General features: G+C 52.9%; 1 protein-coding gene across 3 annotated transcripts in view; it reads right to left on the reverse strand.

Moving 5' to 3' along the window:
* Positions 1 to 2,417: 2,417 nt before the first annotated feature.
* The window catches only part of PAX5 (paired box 5), a 159,749-nt gene continuing 144,011 nt past the window's right edge, over positions 2,418 to 18,155 (reverse strand). For all 3 annotated transcript variants that reach the window (XM_090274426.1, XM_090274427.1, XM_090274428.1), the window contains exons 9-10: positions 9,777 to 9,863; positions 2,418 to 4,472 (exon numbers count right to left, since the gene is read on the reverse strand). In XM_090274426.1, the coding sequence (XP_090130552.1) occupies positions 4,396 to 4,472; positions 9,777 to 9,863 (164 nt within the window). In that variant the 3' untranslated portion in view covers positions 2,418 to 4,395. The remainder of the gene's footprint in view (positions 4,473 to 9,776; positions 9,864 to 18,155) is intronic.

Genomic DNA, 18,155 nt, shown 5'->3' on the forward strand with positions numbered 1-18,155 from the left:
TCCAGCCTGGGCCTGGCCGACAGGGGCCTGGATTTTCCTCTACCCTCGGGGCAGCTGAGTCTCAGACATACCTTGTTTCCAGGTATTTGTCAGGAGTGCTTGGTTTGTTTAAGATTTGCTCCTCATGGCTAGGAGCTAGAGTCTAGCCGAAATGTCATCCAGAAGGGGGTGGCTGGTGCCAGGGACTGCCAAAGGCAGGGCAGTTGCTCTGGGATGTGACTTCTCATAAAGGGATTTCACCCCTCCAGTGCCCTTTGGTCACATCTGGGGCTCTTCCCTACATATGTGAAAGGCCCCAGCAACACTGACCTGCCCTCAAAGTCAACAGTCCCCCCACCCCACCGCCTCTGACTTCAAAGCCCAAACTGTCTACAAGAGCCCAGGATGAAGAGGGTGGAGAACAGGGACCAGGGGTTGGACCACCTGAAATTTATAAATCTGGGTTCCCACTGCCCCCAAATTTGCAATGAAGGGCAAGGAGTGGAGAAGAAAGGGGGCATTGAACAAAGATTGAGGGTCACAAGCTGGTGGCCAGGGGCCCATAGGCATATTTTTTGTTGGACAGAGCATTTTAAAAGCTTTCACACTTGAATGCCATTGGAAGGGGCAGGCAGGCTTTGGGGTCTGGGGCCCCCCACCCATGCTGCCTCATGTCCTGCCCAAGTTGCAAGCTAACTCCACCTGCCAAGCCTGGGAAGGAGTTAGTTCAGGGCCCCTGAGATTGTGATCTGTGTTTCCCAGGACTGTGGGCACCCTGATGGCCCCGATGTCTCTGCCTGAGGACTCCTGCACATTGTCACAGCCAGGCCTGGAGTCTGATCCACAGCAGAAAGGATAAAGAAAAGAGTGAGAGAACATTTCATGACACTGGAGGCCTAGACCCTGGGAGTCGGAGCTGGGCCCACGTCCAGGCCCTGTCAGGCCTATGGTGTTGCCTTGGACAAGCTCCCGTCAGTCCCCTCTGAGCCTCTGGCACAGCAGGAAAGGAGTCTGGGTATGAATCTGGGCAAAGGCTGTTCAGGTTGGTTTTGGTGTTAATGAGAATCAGGTTGGACCAGCAACACCTCCAACCCCCAGGTTCCTTTGTCAGGGCAGCCTCTGGCTCCCTGTTCTTTCTTTGCTCCTTGTGGGTCTGGAGGGTTTCTAGGGGGTTGAAGAGCGTCTTTAAGCCATACTCTCCCATGACAGGAGCACCCTTCTGTTGAGAGAGAATGGGGCCCAGAGATCTAAGAATTCACCTCACCTCTACTTTGCCTTGTGAGCCCCAAATCTCACATTTCCCATCTGTAAAATGAGCCTTGATAGGCCCAGGGGATGGTCCAATATTGCAAAGCACCATATGAATGTCAATTAGGAAAGGGCTAACCCTAACTAAGGCGCCTTGGGAAAGGGATACCAAGTTTGATATGTCATCAAAATTTTCCAAGTCGGAGCTAGACTAATGTGTGAAAACTTTCATAAAATTCACAATGTCCTTTTCAAAAAGTCAGAGCTAGAACATGGAGCTAAAGGCCCACGGGAAAACGTCCCAGGCTTCTGACACGATGCTGGTGAAAGCCCTGGCCTTGTGTTTTCCATCTAGAGTCCTCTGGCACCAACAATTGTGTCCTTTGGAACCCTCCCCTCCAGGCTCCCAGGCAGCTCCACTGGGCAGCGTGGGAGGTCCGTGGGTGAGAGCAGCTATGAATGTAAGAACATACATGTGCATCGTGGGCTCTTGTGCTTCTGCCTGACAGCCAAGTAGTAAATGGCTGTCTAATAAATAAAAATGCAATCTGAGAACCAGCAGAGCCTCAGGGGAGAGAGGAAAGGTGTGGAGGGAGCTCATCACAGCGCTGAGGAGGAACAGGGCTGGTAGAGGGGCACTTGTGGGGCCAGGTCGGCTCTGCTGAGGAAGGATGGTTGTGCCTTAGGCAGCCAGCTCAGGGAAGGCTGACCTCCTATTAACAGCCTGAGACCACAGTGGGGACTAGGATCCAAGGATGCAAGAGGTCAAGAGGTCTGTGCAGCAGACCCCTGACCTCAGCACTTCCTTCAGAAGGGAGGAAGAGGTTGGAGGGCAGCTAACATACTTTCTTCCGTCTGGCCTGGCAGGTGGAGGCTGGAACTGGTTCTTCCAGCAGGTTCCAGGGGAGTGGCTGTGCCTACAGTGAGCTCATGGGCTCCACCTCCGCCCTGGGAGACTAGGCTCTCTCAACAGTTCTAACAGCCCTAGGGCACCTCATTGGGGCAGCAGGCTGAAAACTGTCACCTACTGCCCTCCCCAGGGATGGGGGGATCCCCATGTGCTGGGGTCAGGGGCCAAGTCCCAGCCCCACCTCTGCCAGTCACTGCCTGGGGACTCCACTTTGCTGAGCCTCGGTTTTCTCTCTGTCCCACCACCTCGCAGGGGAGCTGAGGAGAAAACACTTGGTGGTGGCCAGCGGGGGTCTGCTCTGTCTCCCTGCGTGGTCCCGGGCTTCCTCCAGATGGGCCTCAGTTTCCCTTGAGGGGAGCTAGACTAGCTCTTCCTCAAGGCTGATTCCCACCCCTCTGGGTATTCTTGTTTCTCACCTGGTCTGAATATTACCGGGACTCAGGTGCCCACCTATTTATGCTTGCTCTGCATGTAGGGCCTGTCCCCAGTCCCTACGAGAGAGCAAGCAAGGAGAGAGTTGTCAGATGACCCTGCAACCGAGGCTCAGAGAGGTGAAGAGTCTTGTCTGAGGCCCCACAGCAAGGCAGAGGTGCGGCCAGGACAAGACCTCTCAGGGCCAATAACCTCAACTGCGGGCTCTCTCTACCCCAGCTCTCTGCCAACCTGGTGACATGCAGACATGTGGGACACTGTCACATCAAATTCAAAGTCCACTGTCATTGCTATAATTCAGCCCAGATTTAGGCAGAGCCTCCATCTGGCTGTTCTGAGTTGGCAAGGGAGACTATGCAAGGACGTGAGGCCCTAGGCAAAGGGGTGGTGGCTCCTGGCACCACTGTCTCAAAACCATTCCCAGTTTACCTGCTAGTTAGTTCCTCACTGCCCATCCTGTCCCTCTCCCAGGATGCCTTCCTCTGCCCCTTAGCCTCCCAGCTGGCTTTTTTCTGACCACTCCAGCCCGCAGGGAGTTCTACAACTCCCTCTCCCAGCTCCCATGGCCCTCAGCCATGGCCCCAACCATCAACAGGTAGATACCCACTGTCTGAAGGTAGGCATCTGCCTCCACCCTGGCTCCTCCAATCCCAGCAGCAGGCTAGGCTCCACGAGGATGGGGAAGAGCTGCCCAGGAAGTGGCTGACTGCTACAGGTGTATGTGGTCTTCAGTGCAGGCAAAGTCCTTTTTGTTCATCCTTGTCTACATGGCAGAATAGGCTTGCCCAGAATCCACTCGCTGGGGTCCTAGAAGGTGGGGGCAGTGTCCATAGTGGGTGTCCAAAGTAATCGGAGTCTGGGAATGCCTCAGAAAACACATCCCAGTTCAAGTTGGTGGTTCCAGGGGCTGAGGTCAGGAGGGCCTCAGGCCCCACCTTGGATCATGATCTCCTGGGTCCCATCCAGCCCTAACGTTTAAAGTCCACAATGAAATCGGCATCTGGGACATCTTACTTTAGAACAGCAGTTGAGGGATCTCCCAGACAGTTCTTTGAATCGTTTGATATATGGAAAAGCACTGTTCACACTGCACAGGCCCAGGGAAATGGAGCAGGAAGCCAGGGTATCTCCCCAAAGTGTGTTTCTTCTGGGGGGAGGAGTCTCAGCGGGGGGGGCTTGGAGCATAACTAGTCCAGTGAGACTCCTAGTCCAGATGTTAAAGGAGAAGCAATGAGCAGGAGGCTGGGGCCCCGAGTTGGGCATCCTCAATCTCATGGACAGCTCCATGCCCACCCTATGGGGTCTCCCAGGGCAGAGGGAATGCTCTGCACACAGGTCTAAGCCGTCCTGTGATGCATTGGGAGCGCAGAATGCATAACAGTGGGCAGTCTGCTCAGTTGGACCCTTGGGCCCACATAAAAAGCAAGAAGGTATTTACACAGGTGCTGTTGAAATGACAAAAGCAAGTTCTCCTTCCCAGGCCTGGGGCAGGAAGACGGGCAGATGGTCAGACAGCTGGGGGACTGGCAGGCTGGGCTGGGCTGCAGTTTTGTGCAGAACAGTCTGTTGGTTTGTGGAGACCTCGTCACCGTTGGGAGAAGTGCATCGATTGACTCTTAGGAATAGACAGGTGTCTAGAAGTCCGGCACCCATATCATAGGACCCCAGAGTCCCTGGTAGGAAAAGAGGGGGCCGAGTTTCAGGTGAGTTGGGGTTTGCTGGGGGATGGTCTCGCTGAGCCCCTCTGGCTGTCTTTGAGGGGCTGGGAGGCTATCACCCTCAGTGATATGTGTCATAAGTGCTTGGCATCCGCCTGGCTCCGAGGGTCAGTGACGGTCGTAGGCAGTAGCGGCTGCAGGTGGGGCAGCTCCGCGGGCAGCAGCGCTGTAATAGTATGGGGAGCCTGGAAGAGAGAGAAGAGGGCACGGAGGTTGGAGGGTGACCTTGTGCCTGCAGCCCCATACCTGAGGCCGATGTTCGGAGGAAGGAAGGGGATCGGAGCTCTGAGAAAAGAGCTCTGGGGAACACAAGATTATTCTGTCAGGGTCAGGCTTCCTGGAGGAAGCGGTCAGGCTGTGCTTGGAGGACAAGGAGATTTGGACATGGGGAGAATGCCTGCCTTCCATGTCTTCCAGACAGGAGGTCCCCCGGTCCCCTCCCTCTGCCTCTGGGCTGCATCATTGGACTACACACTTTGGATGAGGCCTCCAGGAGCCCGGCTCTGTGTTCACACTCTTCCCCAGGGATGAAATGGTGTGAGGGGCTCTGGGAGATCAGAAGATCCTTAGAACCACCAAGGTCCTCTATTCCTTTTATGAGGAGGGAAACTGAGGCTCAACAAACCAAAGTCATGTGCCCAAAGCCACAGAGCCTCTCGGTGCCAGGGCCTGGCCTGGAGTTCAGGCTGCCTATGCTTATCCAAGTGGCCAGCAGCTGGGGCCCTGTGAGCCCTCCTAGACCACGTGTCTGCTGGGGTGGGAATAGTAAGCTTCTTAATTTCCCAGGGGAGGTGACACATATTGATTTTGAAATCTCACCCAAATCCAAACCAATCCTGGCAATTCTCCCAGATTTCATAATGGGGCACCAGCGCCTGGAGGTTGCCTGTCAGGCTCTGTCACTCTTGACTGAGTGACCCTGAACAAGTGGCTTCACTCCCCTGAGCCTCAGTGGTCTCATCTGTAAAAGGAGGTCACAGTCATGCTCTAAGAGGGCACCATGGGATAAGGACATGAAAGTGCTTTTGTAAGCACTTTATATCCACTAACTCTTTTAATTGCCACGATTCTATCAGGTAGACACTAGTGTTTTCCCGTTTATCAGTGGAGGAAACTGAGGCACAGAGAGTAAGCAGCTTGCCCAAGGGTCATGTACCTAGTCGCACGTTAGCACCGGCCACCAGCCCTCCAAACCCAGCCCACAGCAGTGACAGTGGAGGAGCGGGCAGAGCCTCGCTGTGTTCATGGCCACCAGTCCCACGCTTGCATATTCCCAGAGATGGAGTTTTTTGCTGCTTTCTCTTTCACCTCGCTGGTCAGAGCCCTGACTCAGAGACACCTGTCAGCCTCCTCTGCTCTCTCTCCTTCCCTCTTCTGTGCAATGGGGACAGTGTTAGGACATGGGTGCTACTCTGGCAGGTCTAGACTTGGCACAGGAGCGGGGACCGCCCCCACAAACGGGCCTGGGGGACAGGAAATGGAACTCAGCCTACTCAGAGGACCCTGAGGCAGCCTCTGAGCCCCCCACCCGCCACCTCTCACCTGGGCTCAGACTCCCTCTGCTCTCACCCAGAGCCTAATCTCCTGGCCAGGCTGGCCAGGGGCCTCAGCATGAAGTTCTATGGCAAAATCAAAAACGCCTGCATTGACCGTGAGAAATGAAAACATCACTTCACAAAGCACTCTGTCTTCCTGGTGCCCATTAGACCTTCATCTAGAATAAACTTGTCCTTTCTTCTGTCATTTTTCCTCTCTAATTCACATTATCATCAATTTACTTCTTGACACAGTCATTCCGGCTCCCACTCACTCTCTAATCCCTTTACAGTGGCCATAGGCACTCCCATTCTAATCCTAATTGACCGCTGGGGCCCTTCTCTCCACCTCCTGCCTCGCCTGCCTGGAGGCCCCCACAAGGCTGGGTCACGCTGCCCTGGCTGGACAGGCAGCTCCTGAGGAGGAGACCCAGCTGGGAGGGAAGTTCTCTTGAGAAGTAAGTGTGCAACTTCGTTAGGTGGCATTGCCCATCCTTCCTTTGGCAGCGTTTCTCTGTAGGAGGCTTCAACCAGGCCAGAGGGGAAGGTGTGAGCCCCTGGGAGCGTGTGTGGGGAGGGTCTCACTGTTTCCACAGCTCCCACTGATCTAGCAGGAGCACCAAGGAGCCTCAGAACAGGTTTCCACACCCTGGCCCCCTTCCCAGACTGCAGAAATCAGTCTGTGTCCCCTGCTCCATGAAACTCTTCCAGATAAAGCCTGGAAGATACCCTGAGGGAAAGGCAGGCCGGTGGAGGTGAGCTGCCTGTGAGGTGGGGCTTATTTGTGAGACTATGGCAGAGTGAGCCTGGCACCTCACTCATCTTCAGGGAAGCGAGCCTCCAGAGAGCATCGAGTTCAGCTCCTGCTTACGTAAAGCTGCCCCTGGCGATTATCCTCATTTCACACCCGAGGTGCAAACTGGCTGATGATCTGGCCAAGACTTCCCAGGTTATCCACCTGGGCAGCTCAGGAGTCATCTCTCACATTTGTAACCTCCCAGCATTGTTTAAACCTCTTTTGTTTTCCTGTAGTATGGGGCCCGCCTCTTTGAGCTAGAGGTCAGAACTCACTCTCCCAGCTTCCCTAGCTACTAGAGTACAGATGTGTCACCTGGTCTCTGCCAGTTAGACTCTCTTACATATGACCTCGATTGGGAAGGCAGCAACTTGAGGAAATGAGCTGGCAGACCCCATCTGCTGGGAGTGGGTGGCAGAGGCCACTGGCATTGGGTGGCAGCAGGGCAGAGCTCTCAAGCACCCCAGAAGCAGCAGAGAGCGGGCAGCTTGGGGGTGTCAACCAGCAATAGCAGGTGTGTTTACACTAAAACAGCCCTGGCAGTGTGACTAGGTGTTGTTCCTGGCTGTGGGTCCCATGCCTGTCTCTTTGGTCCTCCCAGAGATTCTGGGAGCCCCCAATAACCCTTAATAGATTTGTTTTCTGCTTAAACCAGCCAAAGTGGATTCTATGGTTTCAACTAAAAGCCAGATAGATAAATACAATAACCTGGCTTTCAAAAAATAGACCAGAGCTGTTCTCATCACATACGTGGTCTGAGTATTTAGAAAGCTCAAGGCTTGTTCCTGTGGAAGGATGAGGTCTCTCTTCCTGGCTGCAGTACTGTTCTAACTGAATCAGTCAGGGAGAGTAAGAGTCTCACATCACACACTGGCTATGAATATAGGCTCTGGAGTCAAGGTGACCTGAGCTTGGGCCCTCATTCTGCCATCTGCATGCTGTGTGACCTCAGGTAAGTTAATTAACCTTTCTGAGTCTCACTTTCTCCTGTAAAATAGAGATAATAGTATATGCCTCCTAGGGCTGTTGAAAGGATAGAGTGAGATAAGCCACAGGAAGGATTTTGCCTAGTGCCTGCACAATTAGCAAGTGCTCATTTAGATGAACAGTTTTGATTCTTCTTCTTCCCCTCTGCATTGGCTCTGGCCCCCAGCAAGGCCCTGGGCACCTCCCAGCAAAGACACACTTGTCCAAGGCTCCCTCACCCCCAGCCTGTGAGCTCCCTGGGACAGTCCACATCTTTTCCACACCAGGCATGCAGCCCACACTTAGTAACAGGATGTGAACTGGATTTCACTCCAGCTTGAGCAGCGAAGACCTCAGATGTAGTCAAGTCCGCCCACTCCTCGCCACCCCTTTGGGCTCCTAGCTGCCCGCACAATCAGTTCAAGCTTCTAAGTGTCAGGGCACCCCCCCACGGCCCCGTAGACCACCCACCTCCATCTCCATCCCTTTGCCACACCTTCCTGAGGAGCCCCTTCACCACTCCTCTGCCTCTTGGTCCCCAGGCAAATGAACCTAAGGGACACCTCATGAGAATTTTAAAAAGGTGCCCACGCTGTGCAGCTGTAGCCTTGTGCCAGGATTTGGGGCACTGTGTCATGCCCGGGCTTGATTTCAGCCCCCACTTGTCTCCTTGGGCAGGACACAGCCATACATAAATGACCTAGGTCAATATAACCTTCTTGGGGTCATATCCCTATCACCAGGAGCCTCTCCCATGGTCTGGCCCAGGCTTCCTTTCTTTGTGCCACACCCTCTGTGGGTCTTACAGCAGCTCTGGGACCAGGACTCTGAGGCTGCTTAGCAGGGAAGAGCTCCCAAGTTCAGGCCTCCAGACCTAGCCCCTACCCTCACCCCTGCTGAAAGACACTGGTTCAGGGCCAATCTTTGCCTCCTGAGACTGATGGCTGGGCCACTTCAAAGTTCAGGGCCTCCTGGCGAAGTGTTTAAGGTAAAACATAAAGTAAGTCGTTCAATATTTAGAGGTAATTTTTACCAAAACCAAAAAGGAAGTCTGAGAGATCAATCCACAGACTCAGCTTCCCCAGGAAGCCACCAACAGTAAGAACCTAGTTGTCCATAAAACTGGAAACGTTTGGCCCAGGGACCTGGAGCACTAATTGGAATAGTTCCTTATTTCACCTGCAATGATGCATAAGACACCAGAATGCTTTGGGCAGCCCAAGGCCCAAGTGCATGGAAGGTGACAAGCAGCAAATGATGGTATGCATGGCATATGTCTGTCCTAAGCAGCCCTGTTAAGCTGGACAGACAAACCGGGATGGTCTCAGCAGTACGTCCTTGTCTGGCCTTTGAGGGAAATACCCAACTGACTGCTGAGGGAGGGATCAGTGCTCTGTCTGCAGGCTGATTGGCTGGCTTTGTTCCCAGGTGGTGAGTGACATTTGTGATCCCTGGGCTCCTGTTTCATGCTCTAGAACCTTCGGCTCCAGCTGGCACATTGGTTTTATGTAAGTTCATTTCAACAAACAAAAGGCCATTCGAGGATTGAGGAGCCCTGCTTGGTGTTGAGATGGTCCAAGTATCTACATGATGTTCCCAGATCAGGCTGGCCCTAGCCATGGCCAATCTGCCAGTCTGCGGCCTGGGCAGAGGTTAGGCACCAGCTGAGCTTGGAATGGCATGCTTTGGCAGGTCTAGAGCCACAAAGTAACCAGTTTCCAACAGAGCTGGTGGCTATGGTGATGACCACAGCAGACACCGCTAATCAATCCCTGGCCTTCAGAGTCCTCATCAAGACAGGTATCCGCTATCAATCAATCTGAGTTGGCCTCTTTGGAAACTTCTCATCTGAACAGTCAATGATTCTTAAGAAATATAAGTTACTTTTAGGCAGGTACTTTCCCTACTTTTCTCTTTCTGCCTCCACGCCCATTTCTGTCTTTGTTCCTGCTTGGTGCCATTTTCCCTTATCCACCAAAACATCTGTGGGAGGGATCAGGGCCTAAGCAGGCCTGGAGTGGTGAGTTGTGCTAAGGCCCTAGCACAACTCCCATATCACACATTTCTGGGCAAGCTACCCACCCTACTTCAGTTACCGGGCATCGAAATGTGGAGGGACCTAGGCCCACCTAGGGGACTCGATGGCGCAGCTGATGGCCCAGGGGCTTCACCAGTCCCCCGACAGTACTCACCGAGCAGCCCCGGGTTGGGGAACCTCCAGGAGTCATTGTAGGAGGGGTACTGAGGGTGGCTGTAGGGGCTCCCGGAAAACTCACTTCCTGAATGTCGTGGGTGGGAGAGAAACAGGAACGAAATGTCAAAGCAAGTTTGAAAAATGCCAGTGGCATTCGTCTCTGACACACATTGTGGGGATTTTCGTAACCAGTGAAGACAGATCTGGTCCACACCCTTATTAAGTGGAAAGCTGACATTGGCATTGTCTAGATTGGCCCCTACAATTTTTTTCTATTAGCGGAAGTGAATGGCAGCCTCTCACATGTACCATGAAACTGCCAGGTATTCCCTGGAGTCACTGGCCCATTTTGCAGGAGAGGAGGCTGGTGCACAGGTGTTCTCACAAAACGGCCTCAATGCCCCCACCCAGGCCCAGAGCCCCAGACTGCCTGTCTTCAGCCCTGCCCGAGGCCACTCCAGGACGCTACTTCCTATGTGCTTCCTGAGTGGAGCTGGACTGAGAAACCAAGGGTAGCCCCTGCTCTAGTCCGGCCTTCTGTGCTGAGGATCCAGAGGTGGCTGCTCCCGAGGCTGCGGCCAATGGGGAAGAGGAGACAGAAAGTCAGGACCTCTGCCAGGGGGAGGCAGACGGCACTTGGCTGAGACAGAGGCAAACCCGAAGTCTGAGGGAGCACAGAAGAGGGAGTCGGTGGGGGGCTCTGGGCACTGGGGAGGCAGCTGCTGCTGGCGGCCCAGGGCGTGCTCAGCAGGAACTGCAGCTGCGCCAGGTGGGGACAGCATGGGTGTGAGAGGAGGCTGTGGGGCTTGAGGATGGTTTCATCCTGCCCAGCTGCTCATGGCACAGCCATGCTCCTGTCTGGCACTTCCCCGTGTTCTTGCTTCCAGCCCCAGGGGAGCCTCTTGTGACCAGCCAGTCCCAGGGAGGGGAGTTCAAGATTCCTTCCCTTACATCCTTGCTGCCTGTCTCCTGCCTGTGGCTGGGGGCTCCCTGAGGGCAGAGTGTGGGCCTGACTCATTGCGGAGTCCCCCAGTGCCTGGCCCAGGTTGTGTCAGAAGCTGGCTGCTGAGTGGCTTTGGAAGCCACTGGTTGCAGAGCATGTGGGCCCCTCCCTGGCAGTGGTGACAGGAGTTACACAGCCCATGGGACCACCCTCAGCCCAACGAGCTTCCACGGATTCTTCTTAAGGATGCCAAAGGACCAAAGGGCAGGAGCTCCGAGAAGGGACCAGCCAGATGTCAGAGTGGGAGCACTGCTGTTCCCCTGCTGACCTGGACCCAAATGTAGAGCCTTCGGGACTCGCCAGGTGTGGCTGGAACAATGAAGTGGGCCTGAGGGGCCAGCTGCTCCCATCCCCTGGGCCCAGCCCTCCTCCTCACCACCTCCCCCTCACACAGGCAGAGTGCGGGTGCGGGGCGCAGGCGCGTGCACAGCCACTCCACCCTCCCAGACCTCTCTGGGGGCCACTCCCAGCCTGACAGGCTGAGCCTTCCAATTCTCTGTTTTTTATGCCTCAGTGGTCAGGGTGTCAGGTTCCGGCATACGGAGGGAGAGCGTGGTGACAGTGCTGGGCTGCTGCAGCCCAGCCCCGGCATATCCATCAGAGTCCCAGCACCTCCTCCTCCTCCTCCTCCTCCTCAGGGGCAGGCTGGGGCAGCAGAGAGACACAGCAGCCTGGGGAAGGGGGACAGCCTGGGCCCCGGGTGCCTGCGAAGTTGCTGCATCAGAGGCACTTCCTGACAGCGCTGCACCTGGGCCCAGGGCACCGGGCTGGCTACACTGGCTGTGGCCATCTCTCCATCTTCATCTGATGCACTGTGCCTGCCTGCCTGCCAGGCTCCAAGGCCACCTCTTCTAGGAAGCCTCCCTGATCTCCAGCCCCTGAAGTGCATCTTGGGTTCATTTAGCTAAAGTTAATTATGTCTGTGTTATCCATCCTGCATCCCCACCTTGTCCCCAAAGTGGCAAAGAGCCATAAGCGGCTCCAATTCCTATAGAAGACGGACCCCAGTCAGCATTGTCCACCCCCCTCCAACCCCCTTTCCATCCGTCTGGGGCTTCTGGAACACTACTCACTGGGCATCCAGGGACTGGCAACCACTCACCTCCCTCCCACCCAACCCCAAGCAGTGTGCTCCTTCCTGGATTTGATGGGAAGCAAAATCGGCCCATGACCATCCACACACAGTTATCTTACATTGAGCCTCACCAGTGTCTGCTGTTACTCATAGTCCCAGATTGTGAGGACTGAGACAAATGTGAGATAGAATTCCCCCCAGCCTCCCCTGCCCCCAGGCCACATAGGTAGGCAGGGACAGAGCAGGACCATGTGCCCCAGCTGCATTCCTGGGCCCTCGGGCTTTTGTCCCTCCTTGGGCTGAGCCAGCGGAGGAAGAGGAAGTCCTTCCCTCCCACCCCTTCCATGCCTGGTAGGTTAGCAAATTTTTAGACACACAGCAAAGTTGAAAGAATTTTACAGTGAATACATGTGTACCCACTACCTAATTCTACCATCAATATTCCTTTATACTCGCTTATATCTCTCCATCTCTCTAGCTTTTTATCCATCTGATTTTTTATGCATTTCAAAGTAAGCTGCAAACATCAGTACATTTTCCCCTAAGTATTTTAGCATGCTTATCATTAAGTAAGATTCATTATTTGTTTATAAGATTTTTCTTTGGCTGAAGGTGTACACATAAGGAAATGCGGAATTTTTAAATGTACTATTCCTGTGTTTTGACAAATGTGCACACTTGTGTAACCCAAAGCTCTATCAAGATATTGAACATTGTCATCATCCTGGAGAAAGTTCTCTCATGCTGAAGAAGGAGGGCTTTGATCTACTGAGAACCCAGGTGTCTGGGGATCTGGTAGTTTTTCCCCTGTGAACAGAGCTCTAAGATCTGCACTGACAACCCAAACCCCGATCGTGGAAATAGACCCCTGACCTGCAAATCAAAAACCCTTCCAAAGCCACTAGACAGAATAAAGTCAAGGAATGTGTGTCCTTCCCTTGAAGACACAGTAAAAAAGCAGAGCCTTAAGAAATTTAGGATAGATCATGTCTTTCCCCCAAACAGTACTGTATCAAATATAGAAAAGCTAGTTTGTAAAAACCAACGAGGTACCTAGAAAGGACTGATTAAAATAAAAGTTTACAAGGGGCCACAAAAAAAAAAAAAGCACTTCTTATAGCTGTCCTGGAGAACCCAGAACCAGGGACATCACCAGAATCAGAGATGTTTTCAGTTTCCCCTTCACTACAAGCTCAGAGATGGCAAGGAAGTCGAAGTTTCCTAAAATTCTCAGAAGTGACAGGTAAACCGGCTCAGCGTAGCTCTTAATTAACCCAAAGCAACACCTGCCAGATGATGGGGATTTGCAGAGCACGCTGGGGGCCGACCCCATCTGCAGATGGTGGGCTCCCACCTCTGCTCAAGACCTTGGCCGGCTGTAATTAACATACGGAAAGACTTTCAAAGTGACTTCGTAGCCAAGTTCTGTTTCCGAAGGGTTGAAACTGGGCTTGGAGAGAAACTCTTTGCTGAGGAGGAGGAAAAAAGGACTTGAAAAGGACCAGGAGATTTCTCCAGCGACACCCCATGGTTTTGTAAAAATGTATGTTGTGCTGTGGCTCTGGGTCCATGGGTACCCGGTGCACTGCTGTCTGTGGCCACAGTAACCACAGCGCCCCAGACAGGCAGGCAGCCCGTCGAGTATGTACATTACATATATTATATATAATAGCGAATATATTCTATTACTACATTATGTAATATATTATATATGTAACATATGCATATACACATAATACAAACATGTGTATATATAACAATTTGTATCACACACACATATACCCTCATGTGTATACAGGGTCGGCAAAAGTAGGTTTACAGTTGTATTTGAAACATGGAACTTATTTTCTGTTATTATTTATTAATTAAGATATTATTTTTCATACAAGCAACTGTAAACCTATTTTTGCCCCACTCTGTGTATGGGTATGTACACACCCACACACATACACACACACACACAGGATTCTGGGGCTCCGTCAAAGCTCTCGGAGTGACTTTGACCAAGCCCCTTCTCTCACCAAGCCTGAATTTCCCCACCTGTAAAAGTTGTGTATGTGGGAGAGGTATAAATAAGTGACCTTAGGGGGGTTTCAGCACTAAGATTCTCTCTCGCCTGTTTCGTCTTCATGGCACCCAACCCTAGCCTGGCCCGCTGGAAGCCAAGGCTTCTCAGCTTCCCTCTCTCCAGAGCAAGACCTTCCCGGGCTCCCAGGGGGGAAAGGAGAACCAGAGGAAATGCAGTAAAGGTCAGCCCTGTCAGCCCAGGTCGCCCGCATGCCGAGCATCGATCCATTTGTGGGAAAAACCTCTTCTTCCGCCAGCTCAGGCCAGCCACGAAGGCCTTCAGATAAACAGAGAAAAGAGAAAAACCGAGAGAGAGAGAGAGAGAGAGAGAGAGAGAGAATGAGAATGCAGGATGTGTCCCATTTCCATTTCTCCTGAAGAGCCCTTGACTTCGCAGCTGGCCTGCAGTGCTGGCTGGGCCACAGTGAGACGGGGCTGGAGACCAGGGCTGAGCCCCAGCACTGCCTCTAACCAGCCAGGAGGTGGTTGAGGGATGGTTCTGGGCCTCAATTTGGTCCTCGAGAGAGAGGAGGCTGTGGTGCCTTCAGCTCATTTCTTGTTGTCTGCACCACAAACCTGAAATCAAGGACCTTTCAGGGAACTCAAGGGAAACAACCCCACTGTCATATTACAGCATCCCGCCACACGCCAGGCTTGACCACCAAGCCAGCAGGTGATGTCCAGAAGCCCCATGGTGGCAGTCAAGACCTTGAGGGGTCTGGTTCCCAAGGCGTTTCCCAGCCATATCTTCCATTGCCCCTATCCTACTGCCGTGACCGCCGTGCTCCAGGCCAACTGCCATTCCTCTTGTGCTATTTCCTTCATCTGAAACGCCACCTTCCTCCTCTTCCTTGTGTCTTAACCCCTCAACTTGTCGAGACACAGCTCCAATACCACCTCCTCTAGGAAGCCTTTCTGGATCAACTGTCGCAGCTAAGGGAGAACATTCTCCTATTTTCCCCTGAACCCCAGCCCTGGGTCCATCCCTGCCCAGACGCAGGGTGGTTGTGAGCCTTTTGGTGAGTCTGTGGCTCCTCCTTGAAGGCAGGAACCAGGACTGATCATGTGTGACTGACAGATTCCAGCAGCCCCTTCGGCCCCAGCACAGGGTCCTGCCCGTAGTACCAATGCTGGCTGAGTGCTGCTTGTTCCGACAGATGTTCCTTGAGCCAGATGTTCCTTGAGCCAGGCCCTTTCCTCATCAAACAGAAACAGGCACTGCAACGTACCAGTGAAACACCAGGCCTTGATCTTTGAAAGAAGCAGGAGACAGAGACACAGAGAAAGGCGGCAGAACATGCAGAAAGGAGAACAGGGCTACGTCTGCTGCAGAGGCCAGGGTGCAGTGCAGGCCCCACAGGTGGAAAGGGACTCTGAGTGGGTGTTCTCCTGAGGGACTGGGACCCCCATGGGCCTCACTGGGACTCCCTGCCACAGCATGACAGCATCAAGTTTAGCTCACTGCAAAAGGTCAAAGAGGTGTCTGGTTTTTTGTTTATTTTTACTTTATTTTTTTCTTGTTCTTCTATTATAGTTGTCCCAATTCCCCCCCCCCCCCATTGCTCTCCCTTGCCCTACCCAACCCCCTCTCCCACAGTGAATCCCCACCCTGTTGTCCATGTCCATGGGTCATTTATACTTGTTCCTTGACTAGACCCTTCCCCGTATTTATGCTAAGTGAAATAGGCCAGACAGTGTAAGACAAATACCATATTATCCCACCTATAAGAGGAACCTAATGAACAAAACAAACAAATGAGCAAAATAGAACCAGAGGCCTGGAAACAGGAGCAGATTGTTTTTGTTTTTTAAAAACAGCAAAAACCACTGATAGTTACAGCTCAAAAAGAACAGGACCAGACTACATTCCATGCGGCTGCAGCTGGGCTGAAACACTGGGGAGGCTTGTCCTTAGTGCCCATCGGGCCATTGGAAGGTGCTCAGTCTGGAAACCCGAAGACTTCCTTTGAGTGGCCAGAATGTTGCCAGAAGCCGTGGTCCCGCAGTCTAAGCTGCCAGGGGGCAGGTTCCAAAAGTTCCGTTGGAATAACACTGAATTGTATTCCCAAGAACATCCAACTCACACATTTGTGATGGATGCCTGCTGAACTCACAAGGATTTTGGTCAGTCCGTTCAGAGCTCTGTGCCAGGGCGGCCAGGCCTCAGCAAACTCCCTACATCTAAGGGGATTCTTAGACCCAGAACTAGATGTTTGGGTACCAGCAAAGGGCAAGGTGAATTTATGAGCAGAGCTGAAGTTATAATTTATTCTGGCTGCGATAGCCAGGAAGGCTTCTTGTAGGAAGTGGCTGTGATCTGGGCCTTGAAGGACACTGAAGCTGTTTCATTTAATGGGTTACTGAAATCTTTCGCTATGCACCTTTCACCAGTCCTGGCTGCATTCTAAAAAAGTCAAAATCAGCTGCCTGTCCCTATGGAAAAGAACCTGGGTGCAAGGCCAGTCTCCAGCTCCTCAAAAACAGGAGGAGGTTCAGCAGGACAATGTGTCCTAGAATGGAACGAGCCACAGAGGCCTGACTCTTCTCTTTGAACCCCCAGACAAGACAACTGCTAATGAGCTAATAAACCCAGGAACCTTTAGATAGCTCTGAGCCACACCATGATTTTTATAAATAATTGTGAAAAGGTGGGCATAGATCTTCTGTACAGGTCCTGAGACCCAGACACGTGGGGTTACTAACTGGGGTGATGAGAGACTGCAGGCTTGGAGTTGGCCAGTCCCCAGCAAAGCCCCTCAGCCATTCAGCTGCATGGCCTTGCAGACACCACCCTGCCTCTCTGAACCTGAGTCACTCATTTGCAGTGTGGCATGGCAGCACTCACAGACTAAATAATATCGACATACTCAAAGTCTTTTGTGAATCAGAAAGTGTGTGTGTGTTGGGGGGGGTTATTTGGTGCTTTCCTCAGTCCTTGGCATACAGCACATTCGCTGTGGGACTATTGAAAAATAAGAGGCCCAGGGGCTTGTTTTCTAATGAAAATTATATTTCCAGATTCCTTTTTTCATATTTCAACAAGTGCCCCAAATTCTTGATTGTAGGGGAAGTCTTGAACTAGGAGCCAGGATCCCTGATCTCTGTTTCTACCACTGTGATCTTGAGCATGTCCCTTTCATGTTCGCTCAGCCTGGACTCAGGCTGGGTGGGAGGTAAGACAAGACTGGTTTCCAATCTTTTTGCCACTAGGGATGCTTTTTCTCCCTGACTCCTGTCCAAGTGACCCTTTGCTCACTTTGAGTGTCCTCTGAGGCGTTTTTGCAGGAAAATCAACAATTTCCACCAGGCTGCCTCTAAAGCTGAGACAAGTCCCCGGCTCCTATTACCAGCTCAGCTCCCAGATTCAAAACATGGCCCCAGCCCCCTCCAAGCTCCGAGGCACCCCCAACCTCTGGGCACACTCCTAGAGCCTTCAGGGACTCCTCTCAGTCCACCGTCAGCCCAAAGCTGAGTTACTTTTCTGTGGCCTAGACCTTGGCCTGTCTCCTCTAAAAGAAATCGCCCCACCTGGCCAGGCCTGACTCGGTAAGCAGGCCAGAGTGTCCCCACCGCTGACTAATGAGAGGGAGGTGATGGTGTCATACCTTGCTGGGAAGTCACAGTGCTAGTCCCGACCTGTGCCGCCTGCCATCAAATTTTAATGCTGCTGCTGACATATTTATGGAACGCCTGACCAAGTGTTTGCGAGAAGACCAGACAAGATTTACCTCCACAATTACCATCATGCTGCGCGGGCTCTGCTGTGCACCAGGAGCTCAGCAGCACAGAGCCCCAGCCCTAGTGTGCCCGGAGGAACACGCTTCATTCCATACACCTCTCCTGCCCACCAGGCCCAGGGCTGGGGGAGGCAGAGATGAATCAGACACGGTCCCTGCCCACCAAGAGCCCACAGTCTGCGGGAGGGGACAACACACACATAAATTACTCGGATCCTGGGTGGCTGGGGACCAGCGTGCGGATACATGTATGAGAGGCAGGCTGGGCAGAGGAGGTGATGGGGGACTTATTTCTCTATCAAAGTCAGAGTCAAGAACAAAGCCGAAGATGGGGCTCTGCAGGGCCATCCAGCTGCTCAGCTCTGCTGGCCACTCATCTGCTTGGAAGGTCTCCTAAGGGCTCGTCACCCTCCCCCCTGCTGGCCTCAGGGTCTCAGCAGCTCCCTCTCCTTCAGGACCTGCACCCCCATTCAGTCATTTGGGTGCCCTCTGTGG

This window comes from Furipterus horrens, unplaced genomic scaffold (genome assembly GCF_987537825.1).
Source record: "Furipterus horrens unplaced genomic scaffold, mFurHor1.1.pri manual_scaffold_4, whole genome shotgun sequence".
Lineage (NCBI taxonomy): Eukaryota > Metazoa > Chordata > Mammalia > Chiroptera > Furipteridae > Furipterus > Furipterus horrens.